At 45.5% G+C, this 27,095-nt stretch overlaps 1 protein-coding gene across 1 annotated transcript; it reads right to left on the bottom strand.

The window, feature by feature from the left end:
• Nucleotides 1–84: 84 nt before the first annotated feature.
• On the bottom strand, nt 85–23,198 carry LOC147121637 (sentrin-specific protease 6-like). Its single transcript, XM_085982050.1, has 5 exons — nt 23,081–23,198; nt 19,778–19,857; nt 14,266–14,334; nt 14,009–14,159; nt 85–619 (listed from the first exon to the last, which is right to left on the bottom strand). The coding sequence occupies exons 2-5, from the start codon at nt 19,831–19,833 to the stop codon at nt 509–511; spliced, it is 387 nt and encodes a 128-aa protein (XP_085838176.1). The 5' UTR covers nt 19,834–19,857; nt 23,081–23,198; the 3' UTR covers nt 85–508.
• Between the last annotated feature and the right edge of the window lie 3,897 nt (nt 23,199–27,095).

The following is a 27,095-nucleotide window of genomic DNA, read 5'->3' as shown; positions in this document are numbered from 1 at the left end:
GAATTCATTCATGTGAGGAGGGGAGGAAAATGTATAGAGAAACTCGGCAAGAAAAATAAAATAAAAAGAAATTTGCCCAGTCCATTTAATACTACAATAACTTTTAATCATACTTGTAAGTAGCTATCCACTACCTTTAACAAAAATACATACCAAAATGCTTACTAACCCAAACAGTGAAAATTGATCATCACAAATGCTGCAAAATCTGTTTATGAACATATGTACACTTTGTTATATTTCTAACAGTACATGAACATTCATTTGGGTGCCTGTAAAATGAAGACGTGTGCATCAAACAATGTTCGAAAAGATCAATAGCACACTGGGTATTTATCCTTCTGTGGAAACCTACACTAGAACAAATCCAAGTCATTTCTGTGTTAGTGCAACAGTATCCTGTAACCGAAAACGGCATCTTCCGTCAGAGTCTGTCTTGGTCGGGCACGGCTCATGAAGGTGCCTCTGTTGCTCCGAGTTCCTGCCCTTTCTTCCCTTTGCTTTGTGTCTAGCACAGTTTGAGAATAACATTGCGTATTTCTTCTCGTTTCTTTTTAACTTGCTGCTGAGGAAACCAGTCCGTCAAGTTCATGGGCAGCTCAAAACTCGGAATCGGATTCTGTGGGTGGCATGGTGCAATAAACATTAGATCAACAGTAAAGCACGCAGGAAGGGGAACAGAAAGCATTCTGCTGCAAATATTAATATCGGCCAATGGTTTTGTAGCTACTCTCTAGCCAACATTGGCTGATGCCACTCAACAATAACAACTTGTATTTATATAGCACCTTTTAATGCAGGAAAACATCCCAGGCGCTTCACAGGAGCAATTATCAAACAAAATTTGACACCGAGCCACATAAGGAAATATTCGGACAGATGACGAAAAGCTTAGTCAAAGAGATAGGTTTTAAGGAGTGTCTTAAAGGAGGAGAGGGTTAGGGAGGGAATTCCAGAGCTTAGGGCCTAGGCAGGTGAAGACATGGCTGCCAATTGTGGAGCTATTACAATCTGAGGATGCACAAGAGGCCAGAATTAGAGAGTGTGCAGATATCTCGGGGCGGGGGGGGGGGGGGGGCGCGGTTGTGGGGCTGTAGGAGATTACAGAGATAGGAGGGATTTGAAAACAAGGATGAGAATTTTAAAATCAAGGTGTTGCTGGACCGGGAGCCAATGTAGGTCAGTAATGATGGGTCAACAGGACTTGATGCGAAGTACAATACGAGCAGAGTTTTGAATGAGTTTAAGTTGATGGAGGTTACAAGGTGGAAGGCTGGCCAGGAGAGCATGGGAAGAGTCAAGTCTAGAGGTGACAAGGCATGGATGAGGGTTTCAGCAGCAGATAAGCTGAGGCAGGGGTGGAGATGGGCGATGTTATGGAGGTGGAAGTAGGTGGCCTTGGTGATGGAGCGGATTATTGTGGATTAACATATTTGTTCATCGTCCAGTGAGTGTCTTTCCATTGTTCCAGTGTTGTGGCTGTCCTGGAACAGCTTGGCTGGAGGTGTGGCTAGTTCTGGAGCACAAGTCTTCAGCATGACAGCCAGGATGTTGTCGGGGCCCATAGCCTTTGATGTATCCAGTGCGCGCAACCATTTCTTGATATCATGTGTAGTGAATCGACTTGGCTGAAGACTGACTTCTGTGGTGGTGGGGAACCTCAGGAGGAGGCCAATATGGATCATCCTCTTGGCATGTCTGGCTGAAGATGGCTGCAATGCTTCAGCTTTGTCTTTTACACTCACGTGCTGGGCTCCGCCATCATTGAGGATGGGGATGTTAATGAAGCCTCCTCCTTCCGCTAGTTGTTTAATGGTCCACCACCATTCACGACTGGGTGTGCCAGGACTGCAAAGCTTTGTTCTGATCTGTTGGTTGTGGGATCGCTTAGTTCTGTCTATAGCATGCTGCTTCCCTCTACAACATGCATGTAGTCCTGTGTTGCAGCTTCCCCAGGTTGGCACCTCATTTTTAGGTATGTCTGGTGATGCTCCTGGCATGCTCTTCTACACTCCTCATTGAACCAGGTTTGGTCCCCTGGCTTGATGGAAATGTTAGAGAGAGGGATATGAAAGGGCCATGAGGTTACAGATTGTGGTGGAATATAATTCTCCTGTTGCTGATGGCCCAAAGTGCCTCATGGATGCCCAGTTTTGAGCTGCTAGATCTGTTCTGAATCTATCCCATTTAGCACAATGGTAGTGCCACACAACACGATGGAGGGTATCCTCAGTGTGAAGACTAGTGTTTGTCTCCACAAGGACTGTGCGGTGGTCACTGCTACCAATCCTGTCATGGACAGATGCATCTGCGACAGGTAGATTGGTGAGGACAAGGTCAAGTAGGTTTTTCCCTCGTGAGGTCTCTCACCATCTGCCAGAGGCAGCTATGTCCTTCAGGACTCAGTCAGTAGTGGTACTACAGAGCCACTCTTGGTGATTGACATTGACGTCCCCTACCTAGAATATATTCTGGGGCTTTGCTACCCTCAGTGCTTCTTCCAACTGGTGTTCAACATGGAAGAGTGCTGACTGAGTGATTCCAGGATGGTGTGTTGCCTCCCAGGTGCTAGGGTTAAGGATGTCACTGAGCAGCTACAGAACATTCTAAACATAGAAGATAGGAGCAGGAATAGGCCATTCGGCCCCTCGAGCCTGCTCCGCCATTCAATGAGATCATGGCTGATCATCCAAATTCAGTACCCTGTCCCTGCTTTCTCCCCATATCCCTTGATCCATTTAGCCTTAAGAAATCTAACTCCTTCTTGAATATATTTAATGAATTGGCCTCCACTGCCTTCTGTGGTAGAGAATTCCACAGGTTCACCACTCTCTGGGTGAAGGAATTCCTCCTCATCTCTGTCCTAAATGGCTTACCCCTTATCCTTAGACTGTGACCCCTGGTTCTGGGCTCCCCAGCCATTGGGAACATCCTTCCTGCATTTAGTCTGTCTAGTCCTGTTAGAATTTTAAAAGTTTCAATGAGCTCTCCTCTCATTCTTCTAAACTCCAGCGAGTATAAGCCCAATCGACCCAATCTCTCCTCATACGTCATTCCTGCCATCCCAGGTATCAGTTTGGTGAATCTTCGCTGAACTCCCTCCATGGCAAGAACATCCTTCCTCAGATAAGGCGACCAAAACTGCACACAATAGTCAAGATGTGGTCTCACCAAGGCCCTGTACAACTGCAGCAAGACATCCTTGTTCCTGTACTCGAACCCTCTCGCTACGAAGGCCAACATACCATTTGCCTTCTTAACCACCTGCTGCACCTGCATGCTTACCTTCAGCAACTGGTGCACAAGGACACCCCGGTCTCGTTGCACTTCCCCTTCTCCCAATCTATTGCCGTTCAGATAATAATCTGCCTTCCTGTTTTTGCCACCAAAGTGGATAACCTTGCATTTATCCACATTATACAGCATCTGCCAAGCTTCTGCCCAATCACCCAACCTGTCCAAATCATACTGGAGTTTCTCGGCATCGTCCTCACAGCACACACACCCACCCAGCTTTGTGTCATCTGCAAACTTGGAGATATTACATCTAGTTCCCTCATCTAGATCATTTATATATATTGTGAATAGCTGGGGTCCTAGGACCGATCCCTGCGGTACACCACTAGTCACTGCCTGCCACTCGGAAAAAGACCTGTTTATTCCATCTCTTTGCATCCTGTCTGCCAACCAGTTCTCTATTCAAGTCAGTACCTTGCCCCCAATCCCATGTGCCTTAACTTTACACGCTAATCTCTTATGCGGGACCTTATCGAAAGCCTTCTGAAAGTCCAAATACACCACATCCACTGGTTCTCCCTGATCTATTCTACCAGTTACATCCTCAAAAAATTCCAGCAGATTAGTCAAGCACGATTTACCTTTTGCAAATCCATGCTGACTTTGTCCGATCCTGTCATTGTTTTCCAAGTGCTCTGCTATTACATCTTTTATAATGGACTCTAGCATTTTCCCCACTACCGATGTCAGGCTTACCGGTCTATAATTCCCCGTTTTCTCTCTACCACCTTTTATGAATAGTGGGGTAACATTAGCTACCCTCCAATCCTTGGGAACTGCTTCAGAGTCTATCGAATTTTGGAAGATGACCAGCAATGCATCTACTATTTCTAGGGCCACTTCCTTAAGTACCCTAGGATGTAGATTATCAGACCCTGGGGATTTATCGGCCTTCAATCCCATCAATTTCCCTAACACCATTTCCCTACAAATACTGATTTCTTTCAGTTCCTCCCTCTTATTAGATCCTATGTTCCCTGACATCTCTGGGAGGTTATTTGTGTCCTCCATTGTGAAGACAGAACCAAAGTATGTATTTAATTGGTCTGCCATTTCTTTGTTCCCCATTATAAATTCCCCTGATTCTGACTGCAAGGGACCTACGCTTGACTTCACCAATCTTTTTCTCCTCACATATCTATAAAAGCTTTTACAGTCAGTTTTTATGTTTCCTGAAAGCTTACTCTCATACTCTATTTTCCCCCTCTTAATTAATCCCTTTGTCCTCCTTTGCTGAATCCTAAACTGCTCCCAATCTTCAGGTTTACTACTTTTTCTGGCCAATTTATATGTCCTCTCCTTGGATCTGATACTATCCCTAATTTCCCTTGTTAGCCACGGTTGAGTCACCTTTTTTGTTTTATTTTTATGCCAAACAGGGATGAACAAATTCTGTAGTTCATCCATGCGATCTTTAAATGTTTGCCATTGCCTATCCACCGTGAACCCTTTGAGTAACATTCCCCAATCAATCCTACCCAACTCGCCCCTCATACCATCGTAGTTTCCTTTATTTAAATTCAGGACCTTAGTCTCCGAGTTAACTACTTCACTCTCCATCTTAATGAAGAATTCTATCATATTATGATCGCTCCGACCCAAGGGGCCTCGCACAAGATTGCTAATTAATCCTTTCTCATTACATAATACCCAGTCTAAGATGGCCTGTTCTCCAGTTGGTTCCTCGACATATTGGTCCAGGAAACCATCCCGTACACACTCCAGGAATTCCCCCTCAAAGTATTGTTACTAATTTGGTTAGCCCAATCTATATGTAGATTAAAGTCACCCAAGATAACTGCTGTGCCCTTATTGCACGTGTCTCTAATTTCCCATTTAATGCCATCCCCAACTGCCGCATTACTGTTTGGGGGTCTGTATACCACTCCCACTAACGTTTTCTGCCCCTTGGTATTTCTCAGTTCTACCCATACAGATTCCACATCAGAGCTAATATCCTTCCTTTCAATTGTGTTAATCCCTTCTTTAACCAGCAATGCTACCCCGCCTCCTTTTCCTTCTGAGGGGGGAGGGTGAACAGCCAGAGGTCATGGTCCATATCGATACCAACGACATAGGTAGAAAAAGGGATGAGTTCCTGCAGGCAGATTAAAAAGCAGGAGCTCAAAAGGTAGTAATCTCGGGATTACTCCCGGTGCCACGCACAAGTGAGTATAGAAATAGGAGGATAGAGCAGATGGAATGCGTGGCTGAAGAGATGGTGCAGGAGGGAAGGCTTCAGGTTCCTGGGACATTAGGACCGGTTCTGGGGGAGGTGGGACCTGTACAGGCCGGACAGGTTGCACCTCAACAGAGTCGGTACCAATGTCCTTGTGGGGGGGGTGGTTTGCTAGTGCTGTTGGGGAGAGTTTAAACTAATACGATAGCAAAATACTGCGGATGCTGGAAATCCGAAATAACAACAGGAAACACTGGAAAAAATCTGCAGGCTAGGCAGCATCGGTGGAGAGAGAAACAGAGTTAACGTTTCAGGCTGATGACCGTTCGCCAGAACTGGAAAAAAAGCAGGAAATGGAAAGCAAGTTTGGGGGCTGGGAAAAGGGGGAGGGGATGAAAAAACAAAAGGGGAGGTCAGTGATAGGATAGAAAGCAGGAGAGATTAAGAGATATTGAGAGACAGTGAGAGATATTCAAGGCAAGAGGAGGTGCAATGGGGCAGGTTAAGGAACAAAGGATGGCTCTAGATGGGGTGTGAATTGCGCTGGTAGAATGAAGGACAGCTGAAGGGAGGGAAGAAAATACAAAAAGTGTGGATTAAAAAGAGAAAATATATATATGTGATAAGGGCCGAGGTTATGATCTGAAATTGTTGAACTCTATGGTGAGTCCAGAGGGCTGTAGAGTGCCTAATCGAAAGATGAGGTGCTGTTCCCCTACCTCCTTCCCAAGATCCACAAACAGGATTGCCCTGGTAGACCCATCGTTTCAGCCTGTTCTTGCCCCACGGAACTTATCTCTTCCTATCACGATTCTATTTTTTCTCCCCTTGTCCAGTCACTTCCCACCTACATCCGCGACTCTTCTGACGCCCTCCGCCACTTTAACAGTTTCCAGTTTCCCGGCCCCAACCGCCTCCTTTTCACCATGGACGTACAATCCCTCTACACCTCCATCCCCCACCAGAATGGCTTGAGGGCGCTCCGCTTCTTTCTTGAACAGAGGCCCAACCAGTCCCCATCCACCACCACCCTCCTCCGCCTGGCTGAACTTGTTCTCACATTGAACAACTTCTCCTTTGACTTCACTCATTTCCTCCAAATCAAAGGTGTTGCTGCATGGGTCCTAGCTATGCCTGCCTCTTCGTGGGATATGTGGAACACTCTTTAGAGTTCAACAATTTTAGATCATAACCTCGGCCCCTATCACATATATATATATTTTCTTTTTTTTAATCCACACTTTGTTTTTTCTTCCCTCCCTTCAGCTGTCCTTCATTCTACCAGCGCAATTCACACCCCATCTAGAGCCATCCTTTGTTCCTTAACCTGCCCCATTTCCACCTCCCCTTGCCTTGAATATCTCTTAATGTCTCTCAATTTCTCCTGCTTTCTATCCTATCACTGACCTTCCCTTTTGTTCTTTCATCCCCTCCCCCTTTTCCCAGCCCCCAAACTTGCTTTCCATTTCCTGCTTTTTTTTCAGTTCTGACGAATGGTCATCGACCTGAAACGTTAACTCTGTTTCTCTCTCCACCAATGCTGCCTAGCCTGCTGAGTTTTTCCAGTGTTTCCGGTTGTTATTTAGGGTTTAAACTAAGTTGGCAGGGGGATGGGCACCAGGATATAGCATTAGAAAGGAGAAACAATGGGCGCAAAGGATTGGGAGAGGATAGCACTAAAGCAATAAATAGTAAGGTACAGGTAGACTATCCTTTATCCGAAAACCTCGGGACCAGCCCAGTTTCGGATAAAGGAGAATTTCGGATTTCGGAAGGTGGGTCGGCAGGGGTCCGCGGGGGGGGGTCGGCGGGGGGTCGTGCGCACGACTTACGCTGACGCTCAGCATAAGTCAGTCGGGGCCGGCGGGGGGGTCGGCGGTTGCCGGGGCCGGCGGGGTCCGCGGGGGGGGTCGGCGGTTGTCGGGGCTGGCGGGATCGGCGGTTGTCGGGGCCGGCGGGGGGGGGGGGGTCGGCGGTTGTCGGGGCTGGCGGTTGTCGGGGCCGGCGGGGTGGGTCGGCAGTTGTCGGGGCTGGCGGTTGTCGGGGCCGGCAGGGGGGGTCGGCGGTTGTCGGGGCTGGCGGGGTCGGCGGTTGTCGGGGCCGGCGGGTTCCGCGGGGGGGGGGGGGGGGGTCGACGGGGGGGTCGTGCGCACAACTTACCCTTTATCCGAACTTCCGAAACCGGAACCCTCTAAAAACCGAAGGTTTTTTCGTTCGTACGCACGACTTACGCTGAACGAAAAAACCTTCGGTTTTTAGAGGGTTTCGGTTTTCGGAAGTCCGGATAAAGGGTAGTCTACCTGTATTAGGTGGGGTCAGACTAAGAGAGAACACAGGATGGTCTAAGATAGGTTTACAGTGCAAGTATGTGAACGTACAAAGCATAGTAAACAAGGTAAGTGAGCTGCAGGCACAAATAGCCACATGGAAATATGATGTCATGGCAATGACGGAGACCTGGCTCAAAAGAGAGTATTAAATATTCCTGGTTATAGGGTGTTCAGGAAAGATAGGAGGTGGTGTGGCAGTATTGGTTAAGGAGAATGTCACAGTGCTGGAGAGAGATGTCTTAGAGGGGTCAAGGACAGAATCTATATGGCTAGAGTTAAGAAATAATAGAGGTGCCATTACACTACTAGGTGTATTCTATAGGCCACCAACTTGTGGGAAAAATATGGAGGAGCAAATTTGCAGAGAAATTACAGAGAGATGCAAGAACTATAGAGCAGTGATAATGGGGGACTTCAACTATCCTAATATAGACTGGGATAGTAATAGTGTAAAGGGAAGAGAAGGGGAAGAATTTCTGAAGTGTGTTCAGGAGAAATTTCTTGATCAGTACATTTCCGGCCCAACGAAGGAGGAGGCATTGCTAGGTCTGGTTCTGGAGAATGAGGTAGGTCAAGTGGAGCAAGTGTCAGTAGGTGAACATTTAGGGAACAGTGATCATAGCATCATAAGGTTTAGATTCGCTACGGAAAAGGACAGGGAGCAATCTAGAGTAAAAATACTTAATTGAAGGAAGGCCAATTTCAGTGGGATGAGAATGGATCTGACCCGGGTAAATTGGAATCAAAGATTGACAGACAAAACTGTGATGGAACAATGGGCTGCCTTTGAAGAGGAAATCGTTTGGGTACAGTCGAGGTACATTTCCACTTGGGGAAAAGGTAGGGCAACTAAAGTCAGAGCTCCCTGGATGACAAGAGATGGAGAGTAAGATGAAGCAGAAAAAGAGCACGTATGACAGATGTCAAGTCAAGAATACATCTGATAATCAGGCTAAATATAGAAAGTTCAGAGGAGAAGTGAAAAAGAAAATAAGAGGGCAAAGAGAGGTTATGAGAATAGAATGGCAGCTAACATAAATGCTAATCCAAAAGTCTTCCATAGGCATATAAATAGTAAACAGGTAGTAAGAGGAGGGGTGGGCCAAATGCATGGAGACCAATGGAGGCAGAGGGTGTAGCTCAGGTACTAAACGAGTACTTTGCATCTGTCTTCACCAAGGAAGAGGGTGCTGCCATAGACATAGTCTGATATCACACCTTGTTCCGTCAGAGAGTCAAGTACAAGGCTTCATGGCAACACCCTCGCTCCAAGCACTGGCATCTGCTGGCCTACGTCATCGTCCGAGCGAGGGACCGCAAGGCCGTCAGCATCACCCGCGCCATGACAGGAGCTGATGACTGCTGGACAGACCACCGCCTAATCCGCTCCGTCATCTCCATCAACGTAGTCCCAAAACAGTGGCGGCAACAGAAACAATGCCGCAGGAAAATTAACGCTGCAGCACTCAAAGACCCCACTAAGAAAACCCTATTCAGCCTGCGCCTCACAAACAACCTGACAACTCCCATTGATGCAGAGACACACTGTCCACAGCGCCTGGTCTGCACTCAAGGCCTCCATAATCAGCACCTGTGAAGAGACGCTCGGTCACTCAACCAGGAAACACCAAGACTGGTTCGACGAGAACGACCAGGAGATCCAGGAGCTAATAAGCCGCAAGCGCAAGGCATTCCTGATCCGGAAACAGCAACAGAACTTGAGAGCAAGAAAGCAGCTCTACAGAAGCCTGAAGACCGAGGTCCAACAAAAAGCTCGTGACCTAAAGAACAGATGGTGGGTGGAGAAAGCGCAGGAGATCCAGCAGCTAGCCGACAACCACGACATGCGTGGATTCTTTAGCGCAGTCAAGACCATCTATGGCCCAAGCACCCAAGGCCCTACTCCACTGCGGACCAAGAACGGAGAGGTACTCTAAGGACAGAGAGGCAGTCAGTGCCCGCTGGAAGGAGCACTTTGAAGATCTCCTTAACCACGACTCTGTCTTCGATGCGAGTGTCCTCAACTCCATCCCACAGCATGATACCCGCCACCAACTCAGCCTAACCTCTGCCCGGCATGAGGTTGAAAAGGCCATCCGACAGCTGAAGAACAACAAGGCCTCAGGAGCAGATGGAATCCCCGCCGAGGCACTAAAGCATGGCGGAAAAGCACTACTGGTGCAAATTCATGAACTCATTTTGCTTATCTGGAAGGAGGAGAGCAAGCCAGGGGATCTCACAGACGCCGTAATTGTGACCATCTTTAAGAAAGGTGACAAGTCCGATTGCAGTAATTACAGAGGAGTTTCCCTGCTGTCTGCCACAGGGAAAGTCATCGCAAGAATCCTCCTCTATCGCCTTCTCCCAGTGGCCGAAGAGCTCCTCCCAGAGTTGCAATGCGGATTCCGCCCACTAAGAGGCACAACGGACATGATCTTCACCGCATGTCAATTATAAGAGAAATGCAGGGGACAGCACCAACCGCTGTACATGGCCTTCTTTGATCTCACAAAGGCCTTTGACACCGTCAACCGTGACGGACTATGGAGTGTCCTCCTCAAATTCGGCTGCCCTCAAAAGTTTGTCACCATCCTCCGCCTGCTTCACGACGACATGCAAGCCGTGATCATGACCGAAGGTTCCACCACAGACCCAATTCACGAACCGGGATCAAGCAAGGCTATGTCATCGCACCAACGCTCTTCTCAAGCTTCCTTGCTGCAATGCTCCATCTCACCCTCAGTAAGCTCCCCACTGGAGTGGAGCTAATTTACAGAACAAACGGGAAATTGTTCAATCTCTGTCGCCTCCAGTCCAGATCCAAGGTCGTCCCATCCTCTGTTGTCGAATTACAGTATGCAGACGACGCTTGCGTCTGCACTCACTCGGAGGTCGAACTCCAAACCATTGTCAACACCTTCACCGAAGCGTACGAGAGCATGGGCTTTATACTAAACATCCCTAAGAGAAAAGGTCCTCTACCAACCTGCCCCCGCCACACAGTACTGCACCCCGATTATCAAAATCCACGACAAGGCCTTGGACAACGTGGACCACTTTCCATACCTCGGGAGCCTACTGTCAACAAGGGCAGACGTCGACGACTAAGTCCAACACCGCCTTCAGTGTGCCAGTGCAGCCTTTGGTCGCCTGAGGAAGAGTGTGTTTGAAGACCAGGACCTCAAACCTGGCACTAAGCTCATGGTCTACAGAGCAGCAGTGATACCCGCCCTGCTGTATGCCTCTGGACATGGACCATGTACAGCAGGCACCTTAAAGCACAGGAGAGGTACCACCAACGCTGCCTCCGCAAGATCGTGCAAATCCATTGGCAGGATAAGCGTACCAACGTCAGTGTTCTTGCTCAGGCCAACATCCCCAGCATTCGAAGCTTTGACCACGCTTGATCAGCTCCGATGGACGGGTCACATTGTCCGTATGCCCGATACGAGACTCCCAAAACAAGCGCTCTACTCGGAGCTCCGGCACGGCAAGAGAGCCCCAGGTGGGCAGAGGAAACGCTTCAGGGACACCCTCAAAGCCTCCTTGAAAAAGTGTAACATTCCCATCGACACCTGGGAATCCCTGGCCCAAGACCGAACAAAGTGGAGGAGAAGCATCCGGGAAGGCGCCGAACACCGAGTCTCCTCGCCAGGAGCAAGCGGAAACCAAGCGCAGGCAGCGCAAGTCAACCCAAGCACCCCATCCATCCGCCCCTTCAACCACTGTCTGCCCCACCTGTGACAGAGACTGTAGGTCCCGCATTGGACTCATCAGTCACCTGCGAACTCATTTTTAATGTGGAAGCAAGTCATCCTCGGTTCCGAGGGACTGCCTAAGAAAGAGAAGAAAGGAGGAGGTAGAGGAGATACTAGATGGGATAAGAATTGATAAAGACGAGGTACTGGAAAGGCTGGCTGTACTAAACCGGATGGGATGCATCCTAGGACGCTGAGGGAAGTGAAGGATGAAATCGCGGAGGTACTGGTCATAATCTTCCAATCCTCCTTAGAAACAGGGGTGGTGCCAGAGGACTAGAGAATTGCAAATGTTACACCTTTATTCAAAAAAGGGTGTAAAGGTAAACCCAACAACTGTAGGCCAGTCAGTTTAACCTCGGTAGTGGGGACGCTTTTAGAAACAATAAGCAGGGACAAAATTAACAATCACTTGAACAAGTGTGGATTAATTAAGGAAAGTCAGCACGGATTTGTTAAAGGCAAATCGTGTTTAACCAACTTGATCGAGTTTTTTGATGAGGTAACAGAGGGTTGATGAGGGCAATGCAGTTGACTTGGTGTACATGGATTTCCAAAAGGCGTCAACAAAGTGCCACATAATAGGCTTGCCAGCAAAGTTGAAGAAAGAAAAAGACTTGCATTTATATAGCGCCTTTCACGACCACCGGATATCTCAAAGTGCTTTACAGCCAATGAAGTACTTTTGAAGTGGAGTCACTGCTGTAATGTAAGAAACGCGGCAGCCAATTTGCGCACAGCAAGGTCCCACAAATAGCAATGTGATAATGACCATATAATCTGTTTTTGTTATGTTGGTTGAGGGATAAATATTGGCCAGGACACCGGGGATAATTCCCCTGCTCTTCTTTGAATAGTGCCATGGGATCTTTTACGTCCACCTGAGAGCAGACAGGGCCTCGGTTTAATGTCTCGTCCGAAAGACGGCACTTCCGACAGTGCAGCACTCCCTCAGCACTGCACTGGAGTGTCAGCCTAGATTTATGTGCTCAAGTCCCTGGAGTGGGACTGGAACCCACAACCTTCTGATTCAGAGGCGAGTGGGCTACCAACTGAATTACAGCTGACAGAGCCACACCATGAAGCCCATGGAATAAAAGGGACAGTGGCAGCAGGGATACGAAATTGGCTAAGTGACAGGAAACATGGTTGTTTTTCGGATTGAAGGAAGGTATATGGTGGTGTTCCCCAGGGGTCAGTTCTAGGACCACTGCTTTTCTTGCTCTATGTTGATGACTTGGATGTGGGTGTACAGGGCACAATATCACAATTTGCAGATGTCACAAAATTTGGAAGTGTAGTGAACAGTGAGGAGGATAGGGATAGACTTCAAGAGGACTTCGACAGGCTGGTGGAATGGGTGGACAGGTGGCAGATGAAATTTAACACAGAAAAATGTGAAGTGATACATTTTGGTAGAAAGAATGAGTGGAAATATAAACTAAAGCGTACAATCCTAAAGGGGGTGCATGAACAGAGAGACCTGGGGTATATGTGCACAAATCGTTGAAGGTGGCAGGGCAGGTTGAGAAAGCAGTTAAAAAAGCATACAGAATCATGAGCTTCATGAATAGAGGTATAGAGTACAAAAGTGTGGAAACTATGATGAACCTGTAGAAAACACTGGTTCGGCCTCAACTGGGTTATTGTGGCCAATTCTGGGCACCGCGCTTTAGGAAGGGTGTGAAGGACTTAGAGAGGGTGCAGAAAAGATTTACGAGAATGATTCCAGGGATGAGGGACTTCCGTTACGTGGATAGACTGGAGAAGCTGGGGTTGTTCTCCTTAGAGCAGAGAAGGTTGAGAGGAGATTTGATAGAGGTGTTCAAAATCATGAGGGGTCTGGACAGAGTAGAGAGAGAAACTGTTCCCATTGGTGGAAGGGTCAAGAACCAGAGGACACAGATTTAAGGTGATTCACTAAAGAACCAAAGGTGACATGAGAAAAAACTTTTTTACGCAGCGAGTGGTTAGGATCTGCAATGCACTGCCTGAAAGGGTGGTGGAGGCAGACTCAATCACAGCTTTCAAAAGGGAGTTCGATAAGTACCTGAAAGAAAAAACATTTGCAGGGCTACGGGGAAAGGGCGGGGGAGTGGGACTGGCTGAAGTGCACTTGCAGAGAGCTGGCACAGGCTCAATGGGGCGAATGGCCTCCTTCTGTGCTGTAGCCATTCTATGATTAGCTGAGGGAGGGCAGTAGGTGGTAATCAGCAGGAGGTTTCCTTGCCCATGTTTGACCTGATGCCATGCGACTATATGGAGTCCAGTGTCAATGATGAGGACTCCCAGGGCCACTCCCTCCAAGCTGTATAGTACTGTGCCGCTTCCTCTGGAGGGCAAAAGTGACTGGCTACCATTACAGGTGTACATAAAAGCAAGCCTTCTTCTATCACAACAGACTCCTCTCTCCTTCCCAACCTAGAATAAAAGTTGATACTAACCTCGAAGAAGCTTTCTACATACTGTAGGACATATACACCGCAGTCGCTAAAGTTATCCTGCTGAGGAACACGAGGATTGGAGCCCTTCATCACGTCTTTGGTGAAAGACCTTTTGCTCGCTTTCCTCATTTCCCACTCTACTTCAAGGTACCTGTTCCGAAAACGAACAAAGGGAGTCAAATGGGAATATTCCTCCTGGAATTTAGCATAAAATCTTAAAAAGGGAACGAATAAGTGATTTGAGGAAGTGCCCTTACTCTCGCAGGATTTTAACCACGTTTGTACGACTTGGTCCACGTAAAGAATCCATGATGAGAATGCATGGCCTGTGAAAAATAACAATGTGAAGCTGCATGTGATTAATTGGGTTACGGCTGTCAAGTGAGTAAAAGAATTTTAATAATACACCTGCCATCTCACATTCTGGAATGTCTGAAAGCAATGCCACAGACCAGTTATAATACTTGTTTCACATAAAATACAATTGTTCATTCTTCCACCACCCAAGCTTCTAGTTGCCATTCCCGGTATAATATCTGTTCATTCACTTCTTTCCATACCATTCTCCGGGGGCCCCAAACGTACCTTCCATACGAGATAGTCATTTGTGTGCACTTCTTCCAGTCTAGCATACTGCATTTGCTGCGCACAGCCTCCTCTACACTGGGGTGATCGCTTTGCTGAACACCTACATTCTGGCCACAAGTGTGACTCTGACTTACTGATGTTCGCAATCTCAACTCCCCCTTCTATTCCCACTGTGGGCTCTGTCTACAAACTCCTATACTGGTCACAACCGGCTCATGCAAGCTTCAGGAACAATGTCTTTTTCTCCTGAGCTCCCGGAAACCCTCTGATGTGATCATGGACTTCAGCAATTTCAGACCGCAGCACTCTCTCGCTTTGTCTTAGAGGCAGTGGCGTTGGGGATGTGTGGTGGCTCTGTTAGCACCTGGAAGGGAGAGGCTGTGGAGCATTCGTCAGAGCAGTACTAGTGGTGGGGGGGATCTGAATGTTAATGGTCTTTTCTCTTTTCGGGTGTTGGCAGCTTGCGGTGCGTTTCCAGCATTTTCTGTATTCGATTCCAGATAGCTGGCCCTCAGATTTTCCTCATGAGCTACTCCATGCTTTTTTCTTCTTGATCAGTTCATTCCCTTGCTAAGATGATCTTCATAAATTTCCATCAGCTTTGACCCCTTTCCAGCTTTTCAAATAAAACTTGGGCCACTGCGCCCATTATTTCTCCTCCTCCTCTTGTTTTCTCAGTTCTGTCAAACAGCTCACTTACCTTCCAGTTTCCAGTTCTGATGACAAGTCCACATCTGACACATTATCGTCTTTTGGGCTGCTGTTACGTTAAAATGGCTGACTGCTATGAAAGCGAATACTATACAGCAGGCTTCGATTCTACCAAATCTCGTCCCCCCCCCCGCCCACCCCACTGTATTGTCGATCGGCAATTTTGTTAGATGTCTGCAATTCTGCATCAATTAAGTTGTTTTCTTCTGCAGAAAGGAATCAAGGAGATAAACTAAGGACCTTTCTGTGGTTCCTTACCTCTGACCAAATTTCTGAAGGCTTTTCAGACTCAAAAGAGCTTGGTGAGGACTTGGCTGCTGAATTTTACGTGAAGCTCCAAATGAGGCACGATAACCTAATCTCTTGGAATGAAAGTGCATGTCGGGTTTGGACTTCATCAGCAATTTTTAGTAGATGGTTTTTGTAGGTTAGTAACCGGTCGAGGGTGATGCCCAAGTAAGCAGGGTGAGTATCATGGTTAAGAATCATGGTTAAGAAGTGGTCCATTTAAGATAATAGTAATTTCCCGAGAGGCACTAACATTGTGCAAGTGAAATACAAAGGACACAGTCTTTGTGATACTTGGTTGAAGATGCCATTTCAGGTACAGCTTCCATATCATTTGTGAATATGGTTTCAAGGGCGGAGAAGTCCAAATAGGTGACCAATATGGCAGGATCTTCCATATGGTTGCCAGAAGGCTAGTACATCAGACAGTGTCATAGGCTGCTGTTAGATCAAGGAAGACAACTCCAGTCTTAAGGTTTTTTTTCTGAAAGTCATTTTCAATTAACGCGGTTAGGGTAAGTACTTGTTCACATGTGTAGCCACGGCAGATATCAGCCTGGTCTGGGCTCAACGCAGCATCGACTGCTGGAGATATACGTTGGTAGGACCAGCTCAGCATTAACTACCCAAGATATACGCTGGAGGACCAGTTGCTCGAGCATCTTATAGCTAACGTTTAGGAGGGATATTGGTCGGTAGTTTGCTATTAACTGCTGAGAAAGTCAAAACATGAAATAACAATCGCCAAATGTACCAACTTTGCCTCATGAGGAAAGGATTCCACTTCATACTCATCCGTTTCTGTACTCTGCTGTTCAGTTGCGGAATAATGCGCTCCCATTTAGGTTCGCTCACCACACACTAAGCCGGTGGAATTTCAACTCCATGCTGCTGTCAGGTACATTATGCCCTACTCCCCTCCCGTGGTCATCAGTCCTCTGCAACGTAGCTCCTCCACATCTTCGCTATTCAGATGCAGTAGCAAAATTAATGAATAGACTTTACGACAAAATCATGTCGGCAACTCACTCCGATTTGTTCTGTCCACCAACAGACAGCTTCAAGATATCCAATATGGTCAACATAGAAGATAGGAGCAGGTGTAGGCCATTCGGCCCTTCGAGACTGCTCCGCCATTCAACGAGATCATGGCTGATCATCCAAATTCAGTACCCTGTCCCTGCCTTCTCCCCATATCCCTTTAGCCTCAAGAAATATATCCAACTCTTTCTTGAATATATTTAATGAACTGGTCTCCACCGCCCTCTGTGGCAGAGAATTCCACAGGTTCACCACTCTCTGGGTGAAGAAATTCCTCATTTCAGTCCTAAATGGCTTACCCCTTATCCTTAGACTATGACCCCTGGTTCTGGACTCCCCGGCCATCAGAAACATCCTTTCTGCATCTAGTCTGTCCAGGCCTGACAGAATTTTATAGGTTTCGATGAGATCCCCTCTCAATCTTCTAAACTCCAGTGAGTATAAGCCCAATTGACAATCTCTCCTCGTACGTCATTCCTGCCATCCCAGGTATCAGCCTGGTGAATCTTCGCTGCACTCCCTCCATGGCAAGAATGTCCTTCCTCAGGTAAGGTGACCAAAACTGCACACAATACTCAAGGTGCGGTCTCACCAAGGCCCTGTACAACTGCAGCAAGACATCCTTGTTCTTGTACTCGAACCCTCTTGCTACGAAGGCCAACATACCATTTGCCTTCTTAACCGCCTGCTGCACCTGCATGCTTACCTTCAGCGACTGATGCACAAGAACACCTAGGTCTCTTTGCACTTCCCCTTCTCCCAGTCTATTGCCATTCAAATAATAATCTGCCTTCCTGTTTTTGCCACCAAAGTGGATAACCTCACATTTATCCACATTATAGTGCATTTGCCATGTTTCTGCCCAATCACCCAAACTGTCCAAATCGTACTGGAGTTTCATGACATCCTCCTCACAGCATACCCTCCCACCCAGCTTTGTGTCGTCTGCAAATTTGGAGATATTACATCCAATTCCCTCGTCCAGATCATTAATATATATTGTGAACAGCTGGGGTCCTAGGACCGATCCTTGCGGTACCCCACTAGTCACTGCCTGCCACTTGGAAAACGACCCGTTTATTCCAACTCTTTGCTTTCTGTCCGCCAACCAGTTCTCTATCCAAGTCAATACCTTGCCCCCAATCCCACGTGCCTTAATTTTGCACGCTAACCTCTTATGCGGGACCTTATCGAAAGCCTTCTGAAAGTCCAAATACACCACATCCACTGGTTCTCCCTTATCTATTTTACCAGTTACATTCTCAAAAAATTCCAGTAGATTAGTCAAGCATGATTTACCTTTTGTAAATCCATGTTGACTTTGTCCGATCCTGTCACTGCTTTCCAAGTGCTCTGCTATTACATCTTTTATAATGGACTCTTAGCATTTTCCCCACGACCGATGTCAGGCTTACCGGTCTATAATTCCCCGCTTTTTCTCTCCCACCTTTTTTGAATAGTGGGGTAACATTAGCTACCCTCCAATCCATGGGTACTGTTCCAGAGTCTATTGCGTTCTGGAAGATGACCAGCAATGCATCTACTATTTCTAGGGCCACTTCCTTAAGTACCCTGGGATGCAGATTATCAGGCCCTGGGGATTTATCGGCCTTCAGTCCCATCAATTTTCCTAACACCATTTCCCTACAAATACTGATATCTTTCAGTTCCACCCTTTCATCAGACCCTATGTTCTGCGGTATTTCTGGGAGGTTATTTATGTCCTCCTTTGTGAAGACAGAACCAAAATATGTATTTAGTTGGTCTGCCATTTCTTTGCTCCCCATTATAAATTCCCCCGATTCTGACTGCAAGGGACCCACGCTTGACTTCACCAATCTTTTCCTCTTCACATATCTATAAAAGCTTTTACAGTCAGTTTTTATGTTCCCTGCAAGCTTACTCTCATATTCTATTTTCCCTTTCTTAATTAATCCCTTTGTCCTCCTTTGTTGAATCCTAAACTGCTCCCAATCCTCAGGATTATTGCTTTTTCTGGCCAATTTGTATGTCCTCTCCTTGGATCTTATGCTATCCCTAATTTCCCTTGTTAGCCACGGTTGAGTCACCTTTTTTGTTTTATTTTTATGCCAAACTGGGATGAACAACTTCTGTAGTTCATCCATTCGGTCATTGCCTATCCACCGTCAACCCTTTGAGTGCCATTCCCCAATCAATCCTACCCAACTCGCTCCTCAGACCATCGTAGTTTCCTTTATTTAAATTGAGGACCCTTTCCTGATTGCGTGGACATTTCCTTACTAACTCGTTGGTGTGAAGAGTGGACAACAGATGCTCCGATCATCTCCGACTCTACAGACCGTCAACCAGATTTAACTGGCCACGTCCGAGTTGGGCACTTCTGAACCACTTTCAAACTGGACAGGGAGAGTGCGCCTCAAATCTTCACCCGAGGCCTTTGTGACGATGACAAATGTCCTTGAGAACAAACTATGTCCCACATTGCTGAATCATGCCCACTAACTAAATTATCTGATGGTCTATGCGCTTTGTATGCTGGTGATGACAACGCTCTCTAAGATGGCTGGAATTATATGCCTAGTCTACATCTGCTAAATAAATTCCAGGAGATGGTTCAATTTCAAGAAACTGTTTAATTGCTGAAGAAGGGCGGATGAAAGGTCCGTAAGGCCTGCTCGTATTTGTGGGTTATTTGTAAAGTACAGTTTTCTTTTACATTCACAATTTAATTTACATAATTATGTTAACATACGTAACTTAAACGTAAAAAAAAATTACTTGTTAAGCTTCATGATATTTTCCACTCTGGCCTCTTACGTAATACATAAGATGGAGACAGTAACATGGGTACCCCAAGACTATAGCAATATTTAAAAAATGACTCTTGCAGTGCCACCTTGTTTGGATAATAGACCCAACGGAATCCATGCGATGGATTCAGCAAATGATGAATATCTAAACAGGCCCAAGTGCTGAATTTTCTTGCATCTTATGTAGAAGCCCCAGAACCCAAACCCTGATCAGGAGAAAAATTATCACTACTTGTGGCAATTTTAAGAAATTGTATAATTGTGAAAGATGCGTTTGTAAGCTAACTATCTTCAAGTCAGGGACAGACTGGTCCTGCTTCATAACAGGGGTACAGGATCAAGAACTCACTGTTTAGAAGGCTGTTGACCCCATGGCACGCTTTCTGACGAGTTATCCTCTGCCATGCTCCCAGCTTCATTGCTGTCCTCCTGAACAATAGCACAAGTTCTACAATCATTACCAAGAACAAGTAATCCTTACAAATACAGCATACCAATCTCATGGGGGACAAGCAAAAGGAAAGAGGCAAATTTATAACCACTGTACTAACTGGATGGTAGATTTAATCAAAATACAATGTCAGTCAATCCCTCTAACTGTTAAAACCACACACCACACTTATTTTATCCTCCAAATGTCTGTAACTTAAATACCTTATAGGACTAACAACATAAAACAGGCTGGAGGACATAGGAGAGGCATTTTTAAATTTAGGGACGCCACTCTGAAGCAGGACAGCCAAGAATATTCCACTTAACTTGAGTTGAGCGGCTTGGAGAGGTTAAAGCGCGAGCATTGCATATATGGAAAATGAACTGAGAATTGAAAAATACTGAGAAAGACCATGACAAAATCATTCATCATGAAACGTAGTACAAAAAAAATCTGCAGCTGGACTATTAAAGATGGATTTCCAATCCTACTTTAAGGACTAAGATACTAAAGGGTGCATAAGACGGGGGCAAATACGAGGCAGCCTAAGATGAGTTTGGAGTGCAAGTGTGTAAATGCACGTAGCGTGGTAAATAAGGTTGGCGAGCTGGAGGGACAAGTCACCATATGGGACTATGATATAATAGCAATAAGAGACCTGGCTCAAGAAAAGGAAGATTGGAAAATTAAGATTCCTCGCTACAAGGTATTCATTAAGATTCCTCGCTACAAGGTATTCAGGAAAGATAGGGAAGGATAAAAAGGGTGGCAGTATTGATCAAAGAAACTATTATAGCACTGGAGAGGGATGAAATTATAGCAATGAAACTCGGAAATGTAATAAACAATGAGGAGGATAGTAACAGACTTTAGGAGGACATAAGACAGACTGGTGAAATGTGCAGACACACGGCAGATGCAATTTAACACAGAGAAGTGTGAAGTAATACATTTTGGTAGGAAGAATGAGGGGAAGAGGCAATAAACTAAATGATACAATTTTAAAGTGGGTGCAGGAACAGAGAGACCTGGGGGTGTATGTACACAAATCTTTGAAGGCAGCAGGATAAGTTGAGCAAGTTGTTAAAAATGCATATGGGATCCTGGCTTTATAAATAGAGGCATAGAGTACAAGAGCAAGGAAGTTATGTTAAATCTTTATAAAACACTGGTTAGACCCCAGCTGGAGTATGGTGTCCAATTCTGGGGACCACACTTTAGGAAGGATATCAAGGCCTTAGAAAGGGTGCAGAAGAGATTTACTAGAATAGTACCAGGGCTGAGGGACTTCAGCCATGTGGAGAGACTGGGGTTGTTCTCCTTAGAGCAGAGAAGGTTAAGAGGAGATTTGATGGGGATATTAAAAATCATGAACAGTTCTGATAGAGCAAATAAAGAGATTGGCAAAAGAACCAGCAGTGACATGAGGAAACTTTTTTTTTTTTAAAAACACACAAGTTGTTGTGATCTGGAATGCACTGCCTGAAAAGGTGGTGGAAGCAGATTCAATAGTAACTTTCAAAAGGAAATTGGATAAATACTTGAAGGGGAAACATTTACTGGGTTATGGGGAAAGAGCAGGGGAGTGGGACTAATTGGATAGGTGTACCAAAGAGCCAGCACAGGTACAGTGGCTGAATGGCCTCCTTCTGTGCTCCATCATTCTATGATTCTAAAAATTTAAGGACTGTTCCACTGAGCTGTCATATAGATGGATTTCAAGGCCACACTGGTATTGTCCAAAAAGATAACTAAGCCTCTAGTGGAAGTTATTAAACTTTACAAGGGATTCTTATCTCTCCAAATCATCAGATAATGAAATACATATCACAACAATAGCTTGCATTTCTATAACATCCTCGCATAGAGGAAGATGTCTTAAAGTGCTTTACTTTAATGTAGCAAAAATAAAATAGTGGATGCCATGCAGGACAAAAAAAAAAGGGAAAATGGATAAGGTTAAGATGAGCGGTGGGTGGAAAGTGGTTGAAGAGAATCATGTTTACGAGATTTTTGAAAACTGGGAGGGTGACATAGTAGAAGGGAGCTAGGCAGGAAGCCACAGATGACAGAAACACGATGGCTGAACAAGCAGCTACCAATGATGGAGTGGATGCCAGAGTTGTGGAATTATAAAACTGAAGGGACACCACTAAGGTAGGTGCAGCAAGACCATGGAGGGATCTGAAACGAAGGATGAGAATTCTGAAGCAAACTCATTGGGGCATGAGGATCCAGTAGTGGCTGGAGAAGGTGGGGTGATGGGAGTGTGGGAGAGGGCAATGGCAGTGACTGCAGTGCTCTGAATGAGTTGTAATTTGTGGGAGGAAGACATGGCAGATTGGCTCGAAGCACCTCAAGACAATGAAGGCCTATATTAGGGCTTTGGTGGCAATGGGGGAAGGAAAAGGGTGAGAAATCTTTCAGCTGCAGGAGTGAACAACCTTGGTAAATAAAAGGATGGTTTTGAATAAGAAAAAGCCCAGCCATCTCCTCTTGGCCTTCAATGGCATGACCATCACTGATTTTGATATAAATAAAAATTAAGTATGATATATAAATATATATAGAAATATACATACATATTTTTTAAATTGCTGCCATTAAACTATAATTTTTTGGCTCACCTAGGTCTCAATGATGAGCATAGTAATGGCGTTTAGATTGATAGAGGAGGAAAAGAGGTAGAATTGGCCGTCATCAGCTTGACTGAACAAAGAGTCAGTGCAAGTAATGCAGAGCAGAGATTCTAGACTGATATTTTGCTAAATATCTGTTAATTTTGCACAAAATATTAGTCAGTGTTGTGATGCACAGAATGTGGACAAATGGCCAGTGGTAGAGATGAGGAAGGGTCAACAGATCTTTAACGAACTGTCTTCTTTCAAACTTTGCTTTAGCAACAGTGGCTTTTGTTTTCTGTGGTTATGGATTGTAGGCTACAGAACAGTCAAAGCAACTCACTGCACATGAAGTGTTGTGAAATGTTTCTGACAAAGCACTATATAAATGCAAGTCCTTTTTCTTTGAAGTCCTGACAGCAGATGCTGCAGTTAGTGAATCCGCATGGACTTGAGACAGACTGGTGCCATTCTAGAATACACGCACCATAATGCAGTAGTTAGCATCAATTCATAAATGTATGATACCATAACCAGATTATCCTTTTATCCAAAAATATTATTTATTACGAAAGGGCTGTAAAAGTCATCATCTCACCTGGCTATACTCCTGATCTGGCAAAAAGTCATAGGGATCATTGTTATCATCGGCATAACTGACTTGGATTTGCGTTAAGGCATCTGTTTAGAAAATTCAACACACATCATCAGCAGTCTTAAAACTGAAGTTACTAATCATCAACATCAAGCCTCCAGCTGTCACAATTAACCAATAGATGTTAAAATGGTTCAGAATACACTGAAAATCTACAGTATTAGCAGAATGCTTTCAGACCTTAAAACAGTTATTAACCAATTTGTCCTTGTCCTGCAAGTTAACATTGTTGCAGATCTGTAGTTGAACACAGCAAATGTTCAAGCATAAAGGCCTCAATATTAACCACCCTACACACACACACAGCAGAGGGTCATGGGTTAAAAAGTTAAATACTGTACGGGGTAGGGTAGAAAGGTAGGACACTTAATTGACATATTTAAATCACACTCACTATAGTGCAAGTGGGAGCCCGGCTTAAAGTTTACTGTTGCTCCTGGCAGTGAAAGGGAGGCAGGAGCTACCGGCTCCAACAGGTAAGTGCCTCTTTCAGCACTCCTTGTGAGCCAGGAGGAGTTGTTCCCCCATGGCCCCCTCAAGGAAACCTTTGGCCACCCCCAGCCCTGACTGCCAACCTCTCCCCCAGCCCCGATCATCAGCCTTTCCCCCCGCAGCCCTTCCGATCGTGGGTACCTCCAACCTCCCAATCACGGGCCTCACCGACCTCCCGGGACCGTCCCCAAGGGTCCTCAACCTCCTGCCGCCAGCGAAACCTGCCGCCAGCTGGCCAGGCTGACCATTAGGCAAGAGATGGAGATAAAAAATATGTTAATGAGTGCCTGCCGTTAAGACCTCCACATCCCCGGGCTTGCCAGGTTCTTCGGCCATTTTCGGTCGCACCCACACTCTCCCTGCAAATATCGGTCTCACCCACACCCTCCCTGCAAATATCAGGGCCAAACTGTTCAGTTATTTGCTAAAATCAGATGTTGGAGTTAAAAATAAATGCTTGTTCAACGTTCTGAAACAGGAGTTTCGCATCTGGTTGGTGTAAACATTTTGTATTCTGCGTATTCCACCATGAACTCACTGCATGTGTCAAACAGGTAACAATACGCCATAGTGCATCAACCGGCTCAGGTTAATACTCCAGGAGACAGAGTGTTTGGGTCACAGTGACCCCAATCGAGTGCACACTTGTTAGGATAAAATTTGGTTTAAGGGATATAAAGGGGTCCTCAATATTCGACCGGTATAAAACTATCTGAAAGGTACCATTTAGTCTTGTTAGCTGGAAAATGAAACGCAAAGCACCATGGGATACTTGGCTACATTAACTCTTTTTAAATTAACAAGTAGATGACCAAGGACATTCCAAAGCTCCACTCGTAAATTACTCCAAGTACATGTTTGGAGGAGGCCTCTTGAAAGAGATAAGGCACAAAGGCACATTGATGAGACCTTTGCAGACAGGTCTTAGAGAATAGTCAGCTGGCCCTTTTTGACTGGGGCTTTGTTCAGCAAGGCCATGTTGTGCTGAAGATGCCTGCCTCCCTATTTTTGATAACAAGAATAAGAGATAAGCTCATAAATGCGAAGTTAGAATGATGCCTTCGCAGCCCATAAGCTTTTTGCTGATGTATTCAGGGGGCATTCGAGTTCGAAGGACAGGCTTAGCAGTTGATTGATTAACCATGTAAACCAATGAAGTATCAATATTCCCATGTATACACCCCATTAGTAATAAGTTGGTGTTGTCTAATAAACTGTATAAACTAAGCTGTATTGTCACTTTTCCTCAGAGAACGGTGCCTCTAGCTGGGGGTGGCTGAGGTGGTTCTCCCGTGTGCACTCGTAATAAAACTATTGATCTGGGTAACACCCGAGTCTGTTAGTTCTGTTTTACCATCCAGATTTTCCTCGCTGTCAGAAGTGGGATACCACCGGACTGCTGATCGATCTTCCACAATGACATACATGGAGGGGTGAGTAGCAATATTCACCCTTAACGTGGAAGTCCGCGAGGCGGGTCGGGGTAGCGGTGGTATAAAGAACAGCAAGTGGAGGAACAACAGGCTTCAGGTGTGGACCAATAGGACGCGTTTTAGGATACAAACAGACCTGAGGAGTTTAGAAACTCTTGGGAGGGAAAGGCGCTAGGTGGGAAAGCGTAGGATTTAGAAACCTAAATTGGGCGGGGAAGCGCTAAAGGGTTTAGAAACCCAGGGGGAAGGAAAAGCGCTGGAGGGTTTAGAAATCCAAGGGGAAAGTGCTAAAAGGGTTCAGAAACCCTCGGGAAAGGCGCTAGAGGATTGAGAGACCCTCAAGGGAATGGGTTAAGTGTCGCTGATGGTCAGGGGAAGGCCGGGGGAGAGAGCTTAAAGGGAGTCTCTCCGGGGATAGGGGATCCCCGCGGTACAAAATACCGGGTGACGATCCGGAGGGATTAAAGGGTAGTTAGAGCAGAAGTGTTTGCTTAGAGCATAAGTGTTTGTCTGCTTAGAGCATAAGTGTTTGTCTGCTTAGAGCATAAGTGTTTGTCTGCTTAGAGTATAAGTTTTGTGTCGTCATTCTGATAAAGCATAAAATTGGATCCTTGAGAGTCACGGGGTGATCGACACGGACAAGGGTGGTGTATTATCTCAAACACCTTGCCGGAGCCTGAATTAAGAGGACGTAGTCCCACGTGACGGCCAGGATCAAGTAGGCGTAGGGAACCATAAACACCACAGGATCGTGATCCCGTGACGAGTGAGTGTGCGCAAAATAAGTGTGTGTGGGTGAATGGTAGGGTAACATAAGAATTATTGAGAAGTCAGAAGTTATATAGAATGCCTAAAAAGGATACAGAAATAAAGAAGGAAAAAGATCTAATTTGCAGGCTAACCAATTTGAAAACTCAGCAAGGAAAAAAAAGAGATTTGGAAAGCCAGGCAAAGCTGCCGAGTCACCGATTAAAAAACATTTTTTTTTTTAAATAATAAATTTAAAGTTTTACCGACATGGAAGTTATTAACATCTGTGCCGAGGCAAATAAAATACAAGATTTGCTGAGTGAAAGGAACCTTAAAAAAATGCTGGAATTTTAGTTTGTGTGAAAGTGTGTTAAAGTGTGAAAGTTTTCCTGACTATGGAGGTTTAAGAAGTTGCAATATTCCTTTGTCTGAAAGTCTGTCCTTAAAAAAAAAAGAAAAATGTCTGTTGTGTGTTTTAGCTCCACCCACTTCTCTGTTAAAAAAGGCATTTAACCCTTTTGTCTTGTCTTGGATTTTGGAAGTTTTAAGAATGTGCGAATAAGATTGTGCCCCCAGAATTGGAAAAACTTTGAACTAATTTAAGTTAAGCTGGTGTGTAAAAAAAAACAAAAAAACAATTTGTTTAACAAAAGATTAAGTATCAGTCTAAGATTTAACCTTGGAGTTGCGGTTGCTATGGTGGAATCTTCCAAAGCAGTTTGATTTGATTTGTTTAAATGTTGAAAAACTAATTTTTCTCCAGTTATATTCAATGTTTTTATAGTATTTTGGAAAGACATCTGAAGAAAGGACAACAAGAAATATGACATAATTTACTGTTTTCTGCAAGAATGTGCTATTTTGTTTTGTTTTGTCTGTTCATTGTTGATGCAGAGGATGGGCTTCGGCCTTGACGTTACAGTTGCCGGTGTGCCTGGAAGAAAATGAATTTGAATGTGAATGTTTGCAGGGCATGAGGGATTGTTTCTTTGTTGAAATGGCTTCCTTCTTTCTTTTCCAAGTGATGCTGGTTGGTTGAAAGGGGGATTGGTCTACAATTGAATTGGAGTTGAGAGTTGGGTTAACCTATTGAAGCCAGACTTTCATTGTGGCCACGGGGTGTGGATTGGTGTAGTCCGAATTGAATAAGATAAATCCGCTCCGCGAGAACATCCGATAGTGGCAGGTCTCTCTACAATATTTGATTGATTACGGTACTGGGAGCCCTACAGAATGCGGAACTAAAGCTAAACCCTAGAAAGGTACAGGTAGGGAAGGACGAA

This window comes from Somniosus microcephalus, chromosome 3 (assembly GCF_052327205.1).
Source record: "Somniosus microcephalus isolate GS21.2 chromosome 3, FLI_Smic_1.0, whole genome shotgun sequence".
Taxonomy (NCBI): domain Eukaryota; kingdom Metazoa; phylum Chordata; class Chondrichthyes; order Squaliformes; family Somniosidae; genus Somniosus; species Somniosus microcephalus.
Note: the sequence above shows the minus strand (reverse complement) of the source record. Positions and strands in the feature narration are given on the sequence as shown.

Bases quoted from the DNA above. Each gene is read 5' to 3' on its own strand.
- LOC147121637 (XM_085982050.1), bottom strand. From the start codon at position 19,833: ATGGCAGAGGATAACTCGTCAGAAAGCGTGCCATGGGGTCAACAGCCT. The intron at 14,335-19,777 runs GTGAGTTCTTGA...TATTTTTCACAG, and splicing joins GGTCAACAGCCTTCTAAACA to GCCATGCATTCTCATCATGG. The intron at 620-14,008 runs GTTAGTATCAAC...TGCCACCCACAG, and splicing joins ATGTAGAAAGCTTCTTCGAG to AATCCGATTCCGAGTTTTGA.